At 43.2% G+C, this 19369-nt stretch overlaps 1 protein-coding gene across 3 annotated transcripts; it reads left to right on the forward strand.

Moving 5' to 3' along the window:
• The first annotated feature begins 5965 nt into the window (after window positions 1-5965).
• On the forward strand, window positions 5966-19087 carry Eloc (elongin C). 3 transcript variants are annotated; one of them, XM_038348103.2, is made up of 4 exons: window positions 5966-6229; window positions 12000-12052; window positions 15503-15646; window positions 18870-19087. In XM_038348103.2, the coding sequence occupies exons 2-4, from the start codon at window positions 12049-12051 to the stop codon at window positions 19058-19060; spliced, it is 339 nt and encodes a 112-aa protein (XP_038204031.1). In that variant the 5' UTR covers window positions 5966-6229; window positions 12000-12048; the 3' UTR covers window positions 19061-19087. The 3 variants fall into 3 exon arrangements, with proteins under 3 accessions (XP_038204031.1, XP_038204032.1, XP_038204033.1); XM_038348104.2 differs by having other exon boundaries at window positions 5966-6196; XM_038348105.2 differs by having other exon boundaries at window positions 6050-6315.
• The last annotated feature ends 282 nt before the right edge of the window (window positions 19088-19369 follow it).

A 19369-nucleotide genomic window follows, 5' to 3' on the forward strand; every position in this document is an offset into this window, starting at 1 on the left:
GGCCAGCCAGTGTTGTTTTATAGAGAAACCCTGTCTTGGGGGGGGGGGGGGGGGTGGAAGGAAGTGGTTTGGGAAAATGATTCTAACCTATCAGAAATAATTCTAGAGTTATCAGCCCAAAAAGAAGGTAATACTTTATATGCTATGAACAAAATGCGTGATAATTTAGTTCAATCACCGAGATAGAAGAAAATGAACTTTTTCACATAATATAATTTTCAATTATTGGCAGATATTTTCATCCACACACACATTTGTTCTTTGCTCTTTAAAGAGGTATCGTGTGGGGGTGGGAAATGCAGCTTGACTACCATTCAATGATTGTGAAATCCAGATCTAACTTACCTTGGGTCTTCAGCAGATCTCTGAAGAGCCATTTATTGTCTTCCTCTGTGAATGAAAACAACAGCAAAAAAAAAGGAATAAGAAAAGGAAAGGAGGGGCTGGAGAGATGGCTCAGAGGTTAAGAGCATTGCCTGCTCTTCCAAAGGTCCTGAGTTCAATTCCTGGCAACCACATGGTGGCTCACAACCATCTGTGATGACGTCTGGTGCCCTCTTCTGGCCTGCAGACATATACACAGAATATTGTATACATAACAAATAAATAAATATTTTTAAAAAAGGAAAGGAAAGGAAACATGACTGCCCCTGGTATGATGGAGGAGAAGGTTTATAGTGTAGATGAGGGAGAACATCAGCAGAGGCAGGGGTATTTGGGAAAGTCCAGAGGGGAGAGGGGAGGGGAATGGAGACTTAGGCAAGGGAAATAGAGGAAGGTACGTGTGGTAACAAGACTCTCAATCCAGGGCATCCCCAAGCAGACTGAGATTTGTCAAAGAGAAATGTTCCAAATCCCAGAGGAAATATATCCCTTGCCCTTGTGATTGGAGCTCAATGGGGGTTGAGAGGAGCTTCCTGGTACACTAGTGTGACTTTATGGGGATAGTAGACAAAGTAGGGAGTTCTGGAGTAACACCCAGCAGACAAGGAGAGATAAGTGGTTAGAGCAGGTAGAGGAGAAAACAGCTGGATAGGAAGAGGCTTTGGGGAAAGGGAGGGTTTCAGTAGAAACAGAGGAAAGTGTCTTGGTATGGAGAGATGCCCAGATAGGCTTGGTGGGCTTCAGGAGCCCAAGAGATACTAACTCAATAGTTTAGGAGAGTCAGATGGTTAGAATGCCAGGAAGAGCAGCTGAAGAGTCGGACTCCAGAATTTGAAGCCAAAATATGGCCGGTGGCAGAATCCAGCCTGAGCAAGCGATCTACATGCAGGAGGGCAAAATTGGCAGTTTGGTTCAATTAAGAGAGGCCTAGCCCTTGGAGGGAGGCTCATTGTATTAGTTGTTGTTTTGTTTTGTTTTGTTTTGTTTTGTTTTAGAGGTTTGGTCCATTATCATGACAGGGAGGGAGCATGGCTGTGTGCAGGCAGATGTGGTGCTGGAGCTGATAAAGCTACATCTTACAGACAAAAAGAGACCTCAAAGCCCAACCCCCACAGTGACACACTTCCCCCAGCAAGGCCACACCTCCCAATAGTACCACTCCCTTTGGGGGCCATTTTCTTTCAAACCACCACACTCATTTATGCCTCTTCCAGGTTTTGAGCACCCAGTGAGTGAAATGGGTGCAGCAGGGGCTGGAGAGATGGCTCAGGGGCTAAAAACACTGGCTGCTCTTCCAGAGGACCCAGGTTGGATTCCCAGCAGCTCACAACTGTCTGTCACTCCAGTTCCAGGAGATCTAACACCTTCACACCAATCTACATAAAATAAAGTTAAATAAAATTTTAAAAATAGGTGCAGTAAAGAAACTAAAATAGCCCCTCTGTGGATAAAAGGAAAAGGCTAATTCCAAACTGCCCAGACTCTCAGGGAAACAGAGAAAGGCAATCGGGTCACGGGGAGGGGAATGTATACAGGTACCTGGGAGGAGAGGAATCTAATAGAAGACTTTGAAGTGTTTAATAGACCTTGATATGCTAATAGGCAGGCACCAGGAGTATGTGTTAATGGAAGCGTTCCTTTTAGCAGGTAGACACTGTTTTCCCAAGTTCAGGATGGGGTGTTGGCTTCTGTAGATGACATCTGTGTTGGCTTCTGTAGATGACATCTTCATGAATTCATTTGGAACACACGAACAGAGCAGAGTTTTATTTGGAATGTACAGGGTCCTAGTCAACCAACAAGCTAAGGAGACCGTCAAACGGCACCTGAAGCCTAAAGCACGCTTCCTCCGCTTTGTTTTAACCTACCTGACAGTTCCGGTTCCATCAGTGTGAAAACGTATATTGATTAACGATGACGTTCATTGTTCTATTACTATAAAAGCTTCATGAAACCACTTCCACATTGGAACATGGAACATGGATGACCTAAATCTGTGTTCCCCGGCTGTGGTCACTCATTTGGCTCCAGGATAAATTATCCTTTACCTCCTTTGAAGTGAGAGTTGCTTTTGTAACACTCTGTACCTTCCTCCCCAAAGCAGAGGATACTTATGCCTGTTGCCAGGACTTAGGAATAGATCGAGCATACTTCCTCAATAAATCTGGAAAACCATGGTGCTATCTGTCTCTGTCTCTCACCTGCCCCAGCCCCTCATGACCCACTGCCCACTGCCGCCCCTTGGGGAATGGTGCCAATTTATTTTTTACCATTACAGACATCCTTGCCATAGTCTTTCTGACTATATAAGCCGGCTATTCAGCTTATTTGGGAAGCCAGATGGGAGACATTGCTCAGCAATTTATGAGTCCCTGTTCTTGCCAAGGACCTGGGTTCAATTCCCAGCACTCACATGGTGGTTCACAATCACTTGTAACTCAACTCTAATTCCAAGGGATCTGATGCCTTCTTCTGACAGCCATAGTAACCAGGAATGCATGTGGTGTACATACAAATAAAACACTTATACACACATATCTAATATTTTTCAGAAGAAGAAAAACAGGGATGCACTTGTGGGCATATTCAGTATGGATCATAAGATGAAAGGTACACAACAGGACAGAAATGCTTCTGGGCATGAATAATTGCTTGTTTTTTCCTAAAAAATAATTTAAGGGTTTGTCCCTAAAGATGCTGAGGAACCTCCTACTTTGAAGACAGGAGCCATTATGCTGAATTGGTTTTTTTAAATATTTATTTATTTATTATGTATACAATATTCTTTCTGTGTGTATACCTGAAGGCCAGAAGAGGGCACCAGACCTCATTACAGATGGTTGTGAGCCACCATGTGGTTGCTGGGAATTGAACTCAGGACCTCCGGAAGAGCAGTCAGTGCTCTTAACCTCTGAGCCATCTCTCCAGCCCTGGAACTAGTTCTTGTAGCCCAGGCTGGCCTCAAATTCACATATATCCGCCTGCCACTGCCTCTGCCTCCCAACTGCTGGGATTAAAGGTGTGTGCCACCACCACCTGGCTCTGAGTTGCTGTCTTTAAGTCTGTTCCCGGAACCTGACCTGCCCCAACTCTTGACCTTGACTTGTCTTTGAGAATACCCTTGCCCTCCCTGATCACACGGTGACCACAGGGGGGGGTTAGAGATCTCTGTATTTCCTTCTTGCCCCAATTCTCTCTTCTGTAAACCTGCTTTGCAACTACTATGATTTACTTCATAAAGGGAGCCTGAGAGATGGACTCAGGCTGCTCTCTTTAACCTGACATAGAAGGCAGTTGCTGGCCAGCTCTTGGGTACACCCCAGAAAAATCAAACTTGCTTCCCATTTGGCTGAAATATGGGAGTGGACTATTTGGAGGCTGACAGCTGAGAGTTCTGGCCCTGTGTTAATCAGAAGATCACTCTGAACAAAACAAAAGCAGCTTCTGTTAAAGTTCTGGCAAACAACTTAGGCTAGGGTCATAAGTCTTTTTGTTTTGTTTTGTTTTGTTTTGTTTTGTTTTGAGACAGGGTTTCTCTGTAGCTTTGGGGCCTGGCCTGGAACTCGCTCTTGTAGACTAGGCTGTCCTTGAACTCACAGAGACCCATCTGTTTCTGCCTCCCTAGTGCTGGGATTAAAGGAGGGCGCCACCGCCCGGCTGGGTCTTAAGTCTTATCTATAGCAAAGTTACCAGTAACTTTGAGCTTAAGCTTTTAGAAAACCTTTAAAATTCGTGGTACAAAGCAAGTTAGGTTAGTGATACTGATTGTTTTGAGAGCCTCCGATACTGTTTCAGCCAAAACCAACCCAAGACATTTCTTACACCCACAAAGCTTAAGGAAACTCAAGAAAGAAACAGAGCAGGTGTTGATTTTCTTTTTTTCCTATTTTGGGAAATTCACACTGTAAAAGTTGGTGGCTGTAACCCCCCTTGTTGACCAGGCTGACCTCCGTCTCAGAGATCTTCCTACTTCTCCCAGGAGCTGAGAATAAAGGCATACTCCACCACACCCAGCTAAAAGTACATTTCTCCTAAATGTGGGAGTTCCCAAGAAAGGAATACTGCTCATTTGTTCAATCCAATGATCTTTTATGTGTCTTTTAAAGAGGGAATCCGGTTATTTTTCAGCATATTGCAGGACGAGCCAGTGAAGTTCACCCACTCTATGCTTGCCTCTTTAGCCCCTAACCTAAAGGATGATCCAAAGTCAAGATACATAATCACTGATCTTGGGCCCTTAAAAGGGGATTAATTCAGGTCCCACTAGTTTTATTCCGATTTTAGCCTTAGTTTTATTTTCTGCTGCCCAATGCCTCTCTTCCTATAAAACCATTTTGAGCTATGGATACAACCATAACATTCTTTTTTTCTTTATTTTCAAGACAGGGTTTCTCTGTAGTTTTTGGTGCCTATCCTGGAACTAGCTCTTGTAGACCAGGCTGGCCTCGAACTCAGGAGATCCTCCTGCCTCTGCCTCCCAAATGCTGGGATTAGAGGCATGTGCCACCACCGCCCGGTTTACCATAACATTCTTATTATTTTCCCAAAGTTTTGAAAATTAATCCAGGGCCATGTGCTCCTTTTTTTTTTCTTTTTTTTTTTTTTTTTACTTCAACTCTCTAAGAGAATGCCTATCTGCTGATCAACTTAAAAACAAACAGAAAACGACTCTTTCAGAGTCCTGCGCAACGTCAACACCAGTAATTTCAGCAGAATCGCAAACATGAGTTGGAGGGCAGCCTGGGATTACATAGGGAGATACTGCGCATGGTGGCAGAGGGGAGATAGGGTTGACCCCAATACGAGGCTAATCTGGGCTACTCAGTTCTACACTGGTCAGAGTTACATTGAGAGACCCTGGCTAAAAAAGTCAAGAACAAAGCCGTTTTGGAAAAGGTCATTAGTTCCAGAAACTCCAAATGGCACATACATATTTCCTTTAGTGGACATTTCCACAACTGCCACTAGTTGAGTAACTATTATCTTGAATTTATATCTTCAAGCCCATTTCATGAAACAGCAGAGAAGAAACCTAACTGAGCTGTTTTCCCAGCTTTCTAGGAAAGGTCTCTGGGTAACCACGGAAAAGCCAATGAAATGCCGTGGTTGTGAGGGTGCAGAAATGAGGTGGGCGTCTGGGGGGTCCGACTAAAGCAATGGTGGCAGGCGGCTATACTTTAATGAAAAGGAGAGCAGGGAGGATGGGCGTGGCATATTTTCAGTAAACACTGACCTATACCAGGAAGAGAGGAAATGAGGCAAACACATTGCGCGAGCTTGTTAAGATGCTCGTCGATATGTATTATTTATCAGAAAGGCCAGATGCCGCCTCCTCAAGAATATGATCTTCTTTAGCATACATACTGCATTTTCACATTTTAGGGGTCCTTTGTAATCTCCCACCCCCAGGCTAAACAGAAACGAGAGGAAGGGCCAAGCTCTAAAGCCACCAAAATTTCAACACTCTACACGGAAAACTACAAGTCCCAAGATGCAACGTCACGTCGGACCAAACCCTAATAGTAACTTGGTAAGAAACTACATATCCCAGAATGCACCGCTGCCCCACCGTTTCAGTGCTTCAAGGCAGAAATGGGATCAGGAGGGCGCTGCATTCTGGGAATCCAGAAGCCCAGGAATCTCATTGGTTAAGGTTTGCTAATGGAAGCCCTTAAATTGGGCTGCATTTCTGAAGAAAGGGCGAGAACAACAACGCACTTCCTCTGGACCCAAACTGTTAGCCGAGCGTGTCTCCGCCTCGCCTGGTACCTATCTCCCGCGCGTTGGAGAAAGCGGCTGTGACGCGACGGAAGTAATTCCTTCCCGTGCCCCGGAACCCACGGGGGTAGGCAGCTGGGGTGGGGGGGCGGCCCTGAATAGGGGCTGTGGCGGTACGTGGGGACACGGCTGTGGCGGCTGCGGGACTGGCCAGTGAGTGTCGGGCTGGGGTGGGAACGGGGCTCTGTTTTCCCTCGGAGAGCTAGGGCAGCTGCGCCTGGACGCATTGGCCACCGCTCTGCTCACCCCTTCCCGTCTGGGCGGGGAAGGGACGGAAGCCCTGAGCCGCCCCGGCCTCTCCAGCTCCTGGTTTGGGGGGAGGGGAGGGGAGTTTGGCGGGACCTTAACTAGCTCAGCCCGGGGCTTTGGAAAGTGGAGGCAGGACCGTAGGTGGGGGCGAGCTGGGCCTTCTCCGGGCCGAGCGCGGGGAGGGTGGAGTTAAGAGCATGGCAGCCGGGTCGCTTTCCTTTTTGCTTCCCTCTTGTGCGCTTGGATTTGTTTTACTGTTGGAATCAGTCGGTAGTCCCAGGAGAGAGCCCTAGCCCCCCCAAAAAGTTTACGTTCTGGGCAACTTGGGTAATCTCTGACTGACTGGGTGGATTGGGGGCATTTGTGCATCCATCTACTTCTCAGTTTTGTGTGAAAGGAAGTATCTAGTGCCAAGTACAATGCCCATTTAGTTTTCCTTAAGGAACTCGAATCTCTTTAGTTTTGTGAACGTGCAGGTCGTGTCATTTAGTGCAAGCATCCCTACTCTGCACGTTTCCGTGTATAAATCAATAGAAATAGTTTTACAACTTCTTTCAAACTACCAGGTTTGGTTTTTAATCCCCAAATCAAATTTTACATTGTTACGTGACCTAAGATGATAAATATCTGATCTCATTTACATTATAATATAACCCATGTTATTGAGACGTCGAAGTTAACAAGTACCTAGGGATTCAGTGATGAAGGTTGTGGTTTTGCCCATCGTTGATATTTTATTTGTTAGCAATGATTTAAGATTCCTGTTTGCCACTTTTGGGGGACGGGGAAAACAGAATCTCAAGGAGTACTTTAGACTGTCATAGGAGTTCTCTGTAAACCTGGCTGGTCCCCAAGATCCACTTTTGCTTCCAGAGTGTTGGTATTAAAGTTGTGGGCCACCATGGCTGCTCCCCTCTTTTTCCAACGTGCTAGGATTAGCCTTGGACCTCAGCTACACTGAGTCAGCACTCTTGCATGGGCCATTACTCTGTACCCCTAGTTACTTTAGGATTTTTTTTTTTATGTTTTTGGTTTTTCGAGACAGGGTTTCTCTGTAGCTTTGGAGCCTGTCCTGGCACTCGCTCTGTAGATCAGGCTGACGTCGAACTCACAGAGATCCGTCTGTCCCTGCCTCCCGAGTGCTGGAATTAAAGGCGTGTGCCACTACCGCCTGTCCCCCTAGTTACTTTATGTCTTCTTTTAAATATGACATTTTGCTAATAAGTGCCAGGCTGGGACTATATCTTCATGTAGCATGTTTGCCTAATATGCAAAAGGTCCTGGGTTGGTTCTCCAGCACCAAACACACAAAAAAATGTGGGTTTATTACCTTGTAATGCCATTTAAAAAAAATACACATATCCATTTCTTATTTTTGAGACAGGGTCTAACTATGTAGCTCTTGCTAGCCTGGAACTCAAGCTATGTAGACCAGCATGGCTCTCAGTGTCTGCCTCCCGAGTGCTGGGATTAAAGGCGTCCAGCACCACACCCACTGTTATTTCAAATGGAGAGAATCTGTTAGAGATGGTAGTGCTGCAGTGTGAGTAGTCAGTGGCGTAGAGGCAGAGGCGGAAGGAAGTTCTTCCTATATTGTTCACATTCTAAAGAAATACTTGAGGAAATATAGATGTGATGAGAGGCCTGGTCCTGTCTGAGGTGAGAGAAGTCAGGAGGCTCAGGCAGAAAGATCCTGGAATCCCAGGCCAGTTTGACTGTCCCGGAAGAGGCTGACTCAGAACAGCAGCAATAATAGTAATGATAATAATAGTAATAATAATAGAAGAAGAAGAAGAAGAATAGGAGGAGGAGGAGGTTGTTGTGTTGCTTAGTGGTAAGAGTATGTGCCTAGCATTTGTGAGGTACTGGGTTGGGTCCCCAGCAACAAAAAAAGAGGTAGTTGTGGGAGGGTGAGACGAGTGTGGTTAGGAGTGATCGGAGAGGGAGTAGCACTCAGTTCTTGAATGGGACAGGAAAAATTTTTAGCCCGGCGTGGTGATGGCGCACACCTTTAATCCCAGCACTCGGGAGGCAGAGGCAGAGGCAGGCGGATCTCGGTGAGTTTTGAGACCAGGTGGTCTATAAGAGCTAGTTCTAGGCTATGCGACAGAGAAACCCTGTCAACATTTGAAAAAAGTGGACACAGTGGGTACTGTGTAGATGATGCAGGTGCGGCGAGGACAAAGAAAAGACAGTTGACATCTTGTGTGTGACTGGTTTGTTTAGGACTATGGTTGCAGAGAGTTGTCAGACTTTACAGGCTGCTAAACAGACCATAATTACTGTCTGACCCTTGTGGTAGAGAGGTTGCTGCCCCCTGCAGTGCAGTAGAGTGCAAGGACACCACCGGAGCATGGGACAGTCAAGTGCTGCTTGTTTTTGGTTGGTGTGTGTGTGTGTGTGTATGTATGTGTACACACACGTATGTGCATGCGCACATGCATGTGCAGGTCCCTGCAGAGGTCAGTGCATCCCACCCTCTAGAGTTAGGGTTACAGATGCTTGTGAGCCAGCTGATGGAGGTTTTGAGACTCAGACTCAGGTCTTCTGCAAGAGCAGTATGTGCCCTTAACTGCTGAGCCATTCTCTGGCTCCTTTTTTTTTCTTTTTAATGTATTTTAGGTGTAGTTACAAACACTTGGAAGCTGCTGTGTTGGGTGCTACAATCAGTTCTGGTTCTGGAAGAGCAGTCATTGCTCTTAACTGCTGAGCTGTCTCTCCAGCTTCCCATGCTGTGTCTTGACCCATGTCTCAGCTCATGTTCTTCATCAATCAGTATTATGTTTGATAAGACCCATTTCCCTAATCTCTGGCCTCTTCCGACCCTTTCTCCCCCGACTTGTTATTTTCCCTCTTTAATAATTGTTATTCTTGTTATCCTCGCTCCCTAAAGGATCCTTGGCCCAGATAGCCATGCTTCACTGCCTCCTCTCCTCACGACCTTGAAATACAACCTTCTTTCCTCATCATTCCCTGCCAACCTTACTCTACTCTATTTCCCCATGAACTTCCATCTTACACATTGCTTTGTTTTGCTTTTCTGGTATGTCCACACCTCCACACCCCTTTTTGGTAGTTGTGGTTGGGACAGTCTTGCTCTAGTTCTAGCTGACCTAATAGCTCAGTGTAATCTTGACAGACCTTGGTCTCTTAGTAATTCTGCTTCACCTCAAGAGCTGGGATTTCACTCTTGTCCTTGTCGCCACCATTTTTCCATGAGGTTATAATCTTGTGTTCTTTCTGTCTCCAGTACCTAGGACAGCACTTGATGTAGTACTCCTTAGTATGGTGTTTGTGAGATGAGTGAGTTTCTAAACTGGTTTTCAGCAATACTCAGTTACTCTTGTGGACCTCCATCAGTCACCCAGACCAAACACTGTTCACTTGACACATTTTCTGTTGAAGATTTGTAGCCACCACTTAGTTTCTCTGAGACAGTTAATCTCCCACTAAGTTTTGTGTAACATCTACTTATCAAAAGAACTGAGTTAGTTTTACCAACAGCGTCTCTGGGTTTTATTGATAGTGTATCTGGTGTTCTTGGTGATGGTGATGCTTTGCTTTGCTTTTTGATCTACTGAGACTGGGTTGGCCTCAAACTCAGGATTCTCCTGCCTTGACATGATTAGTTCTGGGATTCCAAGTGTCTACCACCACACCCAGCTTTGACTAAAACTATGAAGACTGAGTGAGTTAAGTGTAGGAGCATTGTCACAGGACTGTGTTAACCACATGGAGTCATGTGATCAGTTCTTCCTGAAAGGTGAAGTCCAGTTACATGGAGACTGTAGCTGTCCAAACTGAGATTTTTCTTCAAATTTGAGTTCCTGGATATGCGGATATGCACACTTAATCCTATGTCATATTTTAAACATCTACTTAAGAATTAGGAACTTGAGCCTAGAGAGATAGTTCAGTGGTTAAGAACACTGGCTGCCTTTGCAAAGGACCTGAGTTTCACTCCCAGCACCTACAAGGTGGCTCACAACTATCTATAACTCCTCTTCCAGGGGATCTGGAACTCAGGTTCCAGGCATGCATGTGTGATATTTATACATACCCACGGGCAAAACACTCATACACATAAAATAAATCTAAAATTATTTTTTAAAAGGAACTGTTTGAATAATGTTGATGGTAGTATCGTCTACTCTATAAACTCTAGTCTGTAGAGAAATTGTTGCTTCCCAAAGGCCTTACCAAATGAGGCTTTGTGTGGTTGCTTAGCTGCTGCTGGTTAAATAAACAACCCAGGTGTTCTATGGAAATTATCTAGATAGAAAAGTTGATACTTGAAGTTCTTGTACTTCAAGACTTTATAACATTTTTTTTTTTCATTTTTAAAAAGAATGTTTGCAAAAGAATATAAACAGGAAGTAATGGTTTTGGTAGAATTTATAGCATCAACTTCTAGGAGAAGTAGAAAATTCACCTGGAGCTTTTTTTTTTTTTTTAATATGACATAGTTAAAACTAGGTGTGGTGACCCATGCCTTTAATCCCAGCACTTGGGAGCAGAGGCAGACAGATCTGAGTTCGAGGCCGTTCTGGTCCAGCTACACAGAGAAACCTTAGGGGTGGGAGACTGTGACTAAATTGAATAATGGAGGGAGGGAATAAGAATTGTCAAATCTACCAGACTCTAAATTCTTTTTGTTCGTTTGGTTTTTGGTTTTTCGAGACAGGGTTTCTCTGACTTTGGAGCCTGTCGTGGAACTCGCTCTGTAGACCAGGCTGGCCTCAAACTCACAGAGATCTGCCTGCCTCTGCCTCCCAAGTGCTGGGATTAAAGGCGTGCGCCACCACTGCCTGGCTTCAGACCTTTAAATTCTAAGCTGTAGAAGATGCATGTTTCCTAATCCCTAGAGGAATGATACTCTTCTGGGAGATTTTTTTTTTTTTTTTTTTTTTGGTTTTTCGAGACAGGGTTTCTCTGTGGCTTTGGAGCCTGTCTTGGAACTAGCTCTTGTAGACCAGGCTGGTCTCGAACTCACAGAGATCCGCCTGCCTCTGCCTCCCGAGTGCTGGGTGGGAGATTTATTTTTAAAGAAAATAATTTATCTGAGAGGCAGTTACACAGTGATCACTAGTAAATACGCCCGTAAGTTATTGTTACAGTGTCTTTACTCTGCTTTGCATGGTCACACACCCACTGAACTCTACTAGTAGCTTTGACAGTCACTTTATAGTGACCATTTTTTATCATTTACTTAACTTTATTTTATGTGCATTGGTGTGAAGGTGTTGGATCACCTGGAACCAGAGTTACAGACAGTTGTGAGTTGCCATGTGGGTGCTGGGAATTAAACTCAGGACCTCTGGAAGAGCAGGGAGTGCTCTTAGCCGCTGAGCCATCTCTCCAGCCCCTATAGTGACTATTTTTAAATAATCTTTCTGAAATTCAGAAACTCCAGCTGGTCAAGTTCACAAAGCGTTGTGGTGCCTTCCATGGACAGATAGTCTGCTGGAATCATGACCTCATCTATAAGGAGGGAGAGCCCTGAAATTGAGCACCAAAAACACAGTAAATAGTGATGTGTGGGAAATACGAATGCAACATTAATCTTTGTGCTTTTGTTACATTTTCAGGAAACTGCTGAAGTTCCTGTGGGAGCAAGTAGAATTTTATAAGAACATAATGGGTAAGTTATACAAAGGTAATTTTGTGTTTCATTATTGGGAGTTGATATTTCCTCTCAACTGAAGTAAAGGCTCTCTGGGCTTACAAATGTATGTTATTGCACAGATGAGCACACTTTCACACACCCATATACTATGTATACCAAGGGGTGGCCTTTAAAGTCATTGAATGAAAATAAGCGTGTAGCTAAAGTGAAATTAATTTTTACGTGAACAGTTTATTATTCTGTCTGAAAGATAATACACAGAAACAATGTTGTGTTAACTAAAATTGTATTTTTTAAGCACCTTAGTAATAAGACTTTTACACTGAGCAGTGGTGGCGCACACCTTTAATCCCAGCATTTAGGAGGCAGAGGCAGACAGATTTCTGAGTTCCTGGCCGGCTTGGTCTACAGAATAAATTCTAGGACAGCCAGAGATACCCTGTCTCAAAAAAAGAAGAGAAAAAGCAAAACAAAAACAAACAACAAAAAACCCCGTGACTTTTATCAACAAATATGCAGAATGTTTAGTTGTGTATTGTTTCCTAATCCTATGTCCAGATAAATACCTGCAAAAAAAACTTGAGAAAGGTTTTTTGTGTTGCACTGTTTCAGGAGTTTGGTTCATAATGCAGTGTGTGCTAGGGCAGAGCTGCTCAGCTGGTGGCCGCAGGGAGCAGAGCAGAAGTAGAGGATAGAGTAGAGCTCCCAAGTGCATTCTTGCTCCCTATGCTTGCCCGCCGTTAGATCCCATCTTCCTCAGCGCCACCACCTTCCAGTAGTCTGCTGGGCTCAGTGGCTTAAGCTCTAAATCAGAGCAGAGCTCCTCAGTCCATCTGGGGTCAGCACTCTCCCAGACACCCTGAAAGGTATATCTTAGGCCAGTCAAGTTGACGATCAAAATCAGGCAACACAGCATGCAAAACATTAGACACATAAAGTGAACTTCTTAGTAGGTGGGGTTGATTTTTTTTTTTTTTTTTTTTTTTCCCCGAGACAGGGTTTCCCTGTAGTTTCTAGAGCCTGTCCTGGAACTAGCTCTTGTAGACCAGGCTGGCCTCGAACTCAAAGATCCGCCTGCCTCTGCCTCCCGAATGCTGGGATTAAAGGCATGCGCCACCACCGCCCGGCTTGGGGTTGATGCTTTTACTGGGTAAACCAGGCTAGCCTCAATCTTCATCAGTCCTGAGTCAGCTTTTTTAAAAGTCTGATTCCCTGGAACTGGAGTTACAGATAGATGTTATGGGTTCTGGGAGTCAAACCCAGGTCTTCTGAAAGAGCAACTTTACTCTCAACTGCTGAGCATCTTTCTAGCCTCTGCATCAGCCTTTTGAGTATTAGAATTAGAGGCAGGAGCCATTCTGCCTAGCTTCAGTTCGAAATAATGCTAACTTTTTAGGGTGTGTCCCTCCCCTCCACTCCTGCTGAGACAGGGTTTCTTTGTGTAACCCTGACTCTCCTGGAAGTAGTTCTGTAGACCAGGCTGGCCTCAAATAATCTATTTTAGCCAGGTGGTGGTGGCGCACACCTTTAATCCAAGCACTCGGGAGGCAGAGGCAGGCCGATTATCTGTGAGTTCAAGACCAGCCTGGTCTATAAGGGCTAGTTCCAGGACAGGCTCTAAAGCTACAGAGAAACCCTGTCTCGGGAAAGAAAAATAAATAACGTAGTTTAGAAATTGGTCTTATATCCCCATGTTATTGTAAAAAAATGGCAATAGTTACACAGTGTCAAAGCTTCAGCGGGCTAGAGGGGTAGCTAATAGGTAAAGGGCTTGGTTTGCAAGCATCAGGACCTGAATTTGAATTCCAGACCCTATGTAAAAAGCCAGGCACAGTAGTACACACTGTAATCCCACTGCTCTTGGAGCAAGAAGGGAGGTGGAGACAGGATCTTTGGAAGCCTGCAGGCCAGTTACCATGAAGTATGCGGTGATGAACAACAGAATTACCCTTGAAAGACAGGGTTCACCAGCTAAGATTGTCCTCAGACTTCCACGTGTGCCCTAGGAACATCGAAAATACCCTGTCTCAAAGTGAAAGATGGGGGCCTCCAGCTAAGGTTGTCCTCAGACCTCCAGTGTGCTCTGTAGCATATGCAATCCATAGACTTAAACAATTATACACAAACAGTTTTTAAAATTTGAGGGGGTTGTCAATATTTTATGATGTTTATATACTTCATAATGTTATAGGTATGGCTTGTATCCCCTAGCTATTTACTGTATTCACATTTCCCAGATGTTTTCATGGTGTTCTTCATAGCAGGTTTATTTTTCTAAAATCTAAATTTAAATATCATTTATATTTACTTGTGTCTTTAACGTCCTTCAACAGTTTCCCATTTTTTTAGGAATGGAGAGAAGTGCTTTTATCATGTTTATTTGAAAGCTAGCTACTTGTTTTAAAGACTGAAATTGGTCTTGTTTTAATGGGTTTTGATTCAGACAAAACATCTTTGACAACTGTGGTGATTTAATGCTAATCTTCATCTTAGGAATTTCCGAGCTGTTTGTGGCTAGACAGAACAGTCATGTTCATCCTTCTACTCTACATGGTTTCCTAAATTTTTAGAATAAGATTTAAGATGCTGTTTTAATTCAGGTTCTGTTGCTGTGGAGAGACACCATGACCGTGGCAACTCTAAAGGAAAGCATCTAATTGGGGCTGGCTTAGAATCCAGGAGTTTAGTCCATTATCATCATGGCAGGAAGCATGGCAGTATGTAGGCAGACATGGTGCTGAAGAATTTACTGAGAGTTCTACATTTGATCTGCAGGAAGCAGGAAGATACTGTGAGCCATTAAGCCTGGCTTGAGCTGAGACTTCAGAGCCACCCTCTACCCCACAGTGACACACTTCTTCCAACAAGGCCACGCCTTCTAATAGTGCCAGTACCTATAGGTCAGTGGGGATCATTTCATTCAAACTACCACAGATGCTCTCATATATGGTAACCATAAAAATAATTACAAAAGATATCTGAGAAAAGACCTTGGTATTTAAAAAGTACGTATCTCAATTATAATTATTATTAATGGTTATTTATTTTGTCCTGAGCAGAAAACTAGTGAAGCCAGCACAGTGTCAACAGTGTCAAGAGTCAGTGGTGCCGGGCGGCGGTGGCGCACGCCTTTAATCCCAGCACTCGGGAGGCAGAGGCAGGCGGATCTCTGTGAGTTCGAGGCCAGCCTGGTCTACAAGAGCTAGTTCCAGGACAGGCTCCAAAGCTACAGAGAAACCCTGTCTCGAAAAACCAAAAAAAAAAAAATAATAATAATAATAAAAAGAGTCAGTGGTATCTACACACACTCCACACCTCTAATTTTTGTTCCTCTCTTTTCCATGCTTAGCAGTCAAACCAAGGGCGTCATATATGCTAAAAACATGTTCTACTGCTAAGCAGAGTCCCAGACAATCTGTTTATTTTTAATATATGATTAAAATGTATTTTACTGCTTTATTTCAGATGGAGAAGAGAAAACCTATGGTGGCTGTGAGGGCCCTGACGCAATGTACGTCAAGTTAATATCTTCTGATGGCCATGAATTTATTGTAAAGAGAGAACACGCGTTAACTTCTGGAACAATAAAGGCCATGTTGAGTGGACCAGGTAGGTAATAGCGTCTTTTCCTTCATATATCCTTTTAATGTTTAATAAGGGTTTTTCCCAGCTGGATGGTGGTGGCACACGCCTTTAATCCCAGCACTCGGGAGGCAGAGGCAGACGGATCTCTGTGAGTTCGAGGCCAGCCTGGTCTACAAGAGCTAGTTCCAGGACAGGCTCCAAAGCCACAGAGAAACCCTGTCTCAAAAAATCAAAACACACACACACACACAAAAGTAGCTTTTATTTGTCATATACTATTGTAATAAAAAAAAGTTTTCGTAGAAGTTATCACCCCCCCCCCCCCCCGATACACCTTCCTCTCTCCTCCACTAACTGCTTTGTGCCATTTCATTTCGGTTTTTGATTTTAGTTAAGATCTAAATTATGGGGGCTGGAGAGATGACTCAACAGTAAAGAGCACTGGCTGCTCTCCCAGAGGACCCAGGTTCAATTCCCAGCACTCACACGGCAGCTCACAACTGTCTGTAACTCCAGTTCCAGGGAATCTGACACCCTTACACCAATGCAGATAAAATAAATTGATTGTTTTTTAAAAAAATCTTAATTCTGTAGTGCATGCAGCAGAGCTGGCTTCAGACCTCCCCTTCCCATGTGCTCGGATTGTAGGCCTAACCATTTCTGGCTCTGATCGTTTAGCATTCTTTTTTCCTTTGAAATTCTGCACGCCTTTAATCCCAGCACTCAAGAGGCAGAGGCAGGTGACTCTCTGAGTTTGAGGCCAGCCTGATCTATAGAATGAGTTCTAGGATAGCCAGTGTTACATAGAGAGACCCTGTCTCAAAAAAAAAAAAAAAAAAAACAAATAATAATAATGTAAAATAATTCATTCTTTAAAAATATTTCTAGATGTGAAATGCCCTTTGTATTTAGCATATACATGCAACTTAATGTTGCACATGTAAAAGAATTCTGCAGGCAGTGAGTAAGTGGTGCAGCCTTTAACCCCAGCACTCAGAAGGCAGAGGCAGGCGGATCTGAGTTTGAGGCCAGTCTGATCTACAGAGTGAGTTCAGGACAACCAGGGCTACTCAGTAGTGAGACCCACTTTCAAAAAAAAGAACATTGTCCCTGTGAGTTAAGGCCAGGTGATATATAAATAACATTTATATGGGCAAGACATTTTGAGGCACGACTAAAAACTGCTTCTCATTCAAGTATCATTTATCCCCATAATTACCTAACCAACATATTAACTAATGGATCCGGGACATACCATTAAGCAGTTCTAACAGTGCAAATGCTGTAATCCTCCCACCCAGCCCCGAGGGCTAACTTTTCATGTTTGCTAGACATAACTCAACAAAACCTTGCTTACCAAACCACCCTCCCCCCCGAAATGCTCATCCTTGCCAAACCCCAAAAACAAGCGAAACAAAATCAGGCCTCCCTATATACTTGAAAGCAGACCCAAAAATAACTTAAAATTTAGTACTCAGGAAAAAAAAATCAAAAGATTACTACCAAAAAATGACTCAAAAATCCAAAAACTTTCAAGTACATTTTCAGTATTGATTTTTTTTTTTTTTTTTTTTGATGTAGCTTATGTAAAGCAAAGCACTGGAAATGCTTTGATGGATGTTATCATCCCATAAACATAAAAGATTTGGTCCTGGCCTTATAATTAGTTGGAGGCAGAATTACACATGCAAATCTCCCTAAACCAGTGTCAAATCCCAAAGAGTTTCTTCTAACTCGAAGGAGAGGGCATCAAGTACATAAAATAGCTAAAGATGCCTTGCCTAGCCACGCCCCTACGGGACCCAGCAATGATAAAAATTAAGCAATAAACGAAAGTTTGACTAAGCCATGCCTCTTCAGGGTTGGTAAATTTCGTGCCAGCCACCGCGGTCATACGATTAACCCAAACTAATTATTCTCGGCGTAAAACGTGTTACTAGATGTATAAAAAATAGACTTAAAATCCATCCAATATGTGAAAATTCATTGCTGGACCTAAAACCAATGACGAAAGTAATTCTAGTATACTTGATACACGATAGCTAAGATCCAAACTGGGATTAGATACCCCACTGTGCTTAGCCCTAAACCTCAATAATTAATTCAACAAAAATATTTGCCTGAGAACTACTAGCCACAGCTTAAAACTCAAAGGACTTGGCAGTACTTTATATCCATCTAGAGGAGCCTGTTCTATAATCGATAAACCCCGTTATACCTCACCAATCCTTGCTAATCCAGCCTATATACCTCCATCTTCAGCAAACCCTAAAAAGGAATAAAAGTAAGCAAGAGAACTACCATAAAAAGTTAGGTCAAGGTGTAGCCAATGAGGTGGGAAGCAATGGGCTACATTTTCTTACAAAGAACATTACGCTACCCTTTATGAAACTAAAGGACAAAGGATTTAGTAGTAAATTAAGAATAGAGAGCTTAATTGAATAGAGCAATGAAGTATGCACACACCGCCCGTCACCCTCCTCAAACTAAATAAACGAAATCTATACATAATTACATCAAACTTTTACGAGAGTATCTTACAAGAACATCCCATTACTAGGAATTGTTTGCGTTTGTTTTTTTAGCCTAGATTTAACTAAATAGCCAGCCTCTTAAGTGTTGAAGTTGTATCCATGTGCCATTGCATCAAGCCTTCAGATATTAACTGTTAAAGATTTTTTTTTTTGTTTTTTGTTTTTTTGTTTTTTTGTTTTTTTTGTTTTTCGAGACAGGGTTTCCCTGTAGTTTCTAGAGCCTGTCCTGGAGCTAGCTCTTGTAGACCAGGCTGGCCAAAGATTTTTAAAGTGTTGTATCTACTGAGAAATCAGATAATCTGGTGCTAATAACAGTCAGTTTTTTAAGATTTGTTAATTTACTGCTTAGTAAAGTGCCATGTGCCACATGGCTTAGGTACAGAACTTTATTTTCCTACAGTTCTGCAGTGTTTCACACTAAAGAATTGTTAGTGTTAATTGTTCTCTGCACTTGTCTTTGAGTAATGGGCTTTGTCTTCACGTGTGCTTCTCTCTGTGGGTCTTGGAGTTCTCTTTCTATCTGTATGTGTCTGATCTCTTCTGGTGAAAATGCCAGTCGTACTGTGTCTGGTCCTAGAGACCTTGTGTAACATAATTTAGCTGAAAGGCCCTACCCAAGTACAGTCACATTCTACGATAGTTGGAGTAAAGTTCCCTTGAACAAGAAGAGGCACTGTGTAGTCCATAACATACATAACCCTTTTGTTTTGCAGGTCAGTTTGCGGAGAACGAAACCAATGAGGTCAATTTTAGAGAGATCCCTTCGCACGTGCTCTCGAAAGTGTGCATGTACTTTACTTACAAGGTCCGCTACACCAACAGCTCCACCGAGATTCCTGAATTCCCAATTGCACCCGAAATTGCACTGGAACTGCTCATGGCCGCGAACTTCCTAGATTGTTAAATAAAATAAATTATAATAAACTGTTAATTTTTTCAGTATTTAATACCTATAGTTCAGTTAGTGATTTTTTCACATATAGCATGTTGCCTGTATGAACTCTAAAGTTAATTGCTGAGCAGATTCCTTCTGTCATTTGCATAGCAGAGTTGAAATTTGTTTGCTACATCAACAAATTAAGGACATTACAAGCCAAGAAATAAACAAATAATGCCAGTTTGTAGGTGGTTTGCTTTCTCCTTTGGATGTGACCTTTAAAATAATAAGTAATATAGCAAATCCTGGAATGTACGCATAAATGAACATATTCTA

This window comes from Arvicola amphibius, chromosome 11 (assembly GCF_903992535.2).
Source record: "Arvicola amphibius chromosome 11, mArvAmp1.2, whole genome shotgun sequence".
NCBI classification, from domain to species: Eukaryota; Metazoa; Chordata; class Mammalia; order Rodentia; family Cricetidae; genus Arvicola; species Arvicola amphibius.

What these genes read in the sequence shown, in the direction of transcription:
- Eloc (XM_038348103.2), top strand. An exon ending in GGCCATGTTGAGTGGACCAG is followed by an intron (nt 15,647 to 18,869) that starts GTAGGTAATAGC and finishes TTTGTTTTGCAG; the next exon opens with GTCAGTTTGCGGAGAACGAA.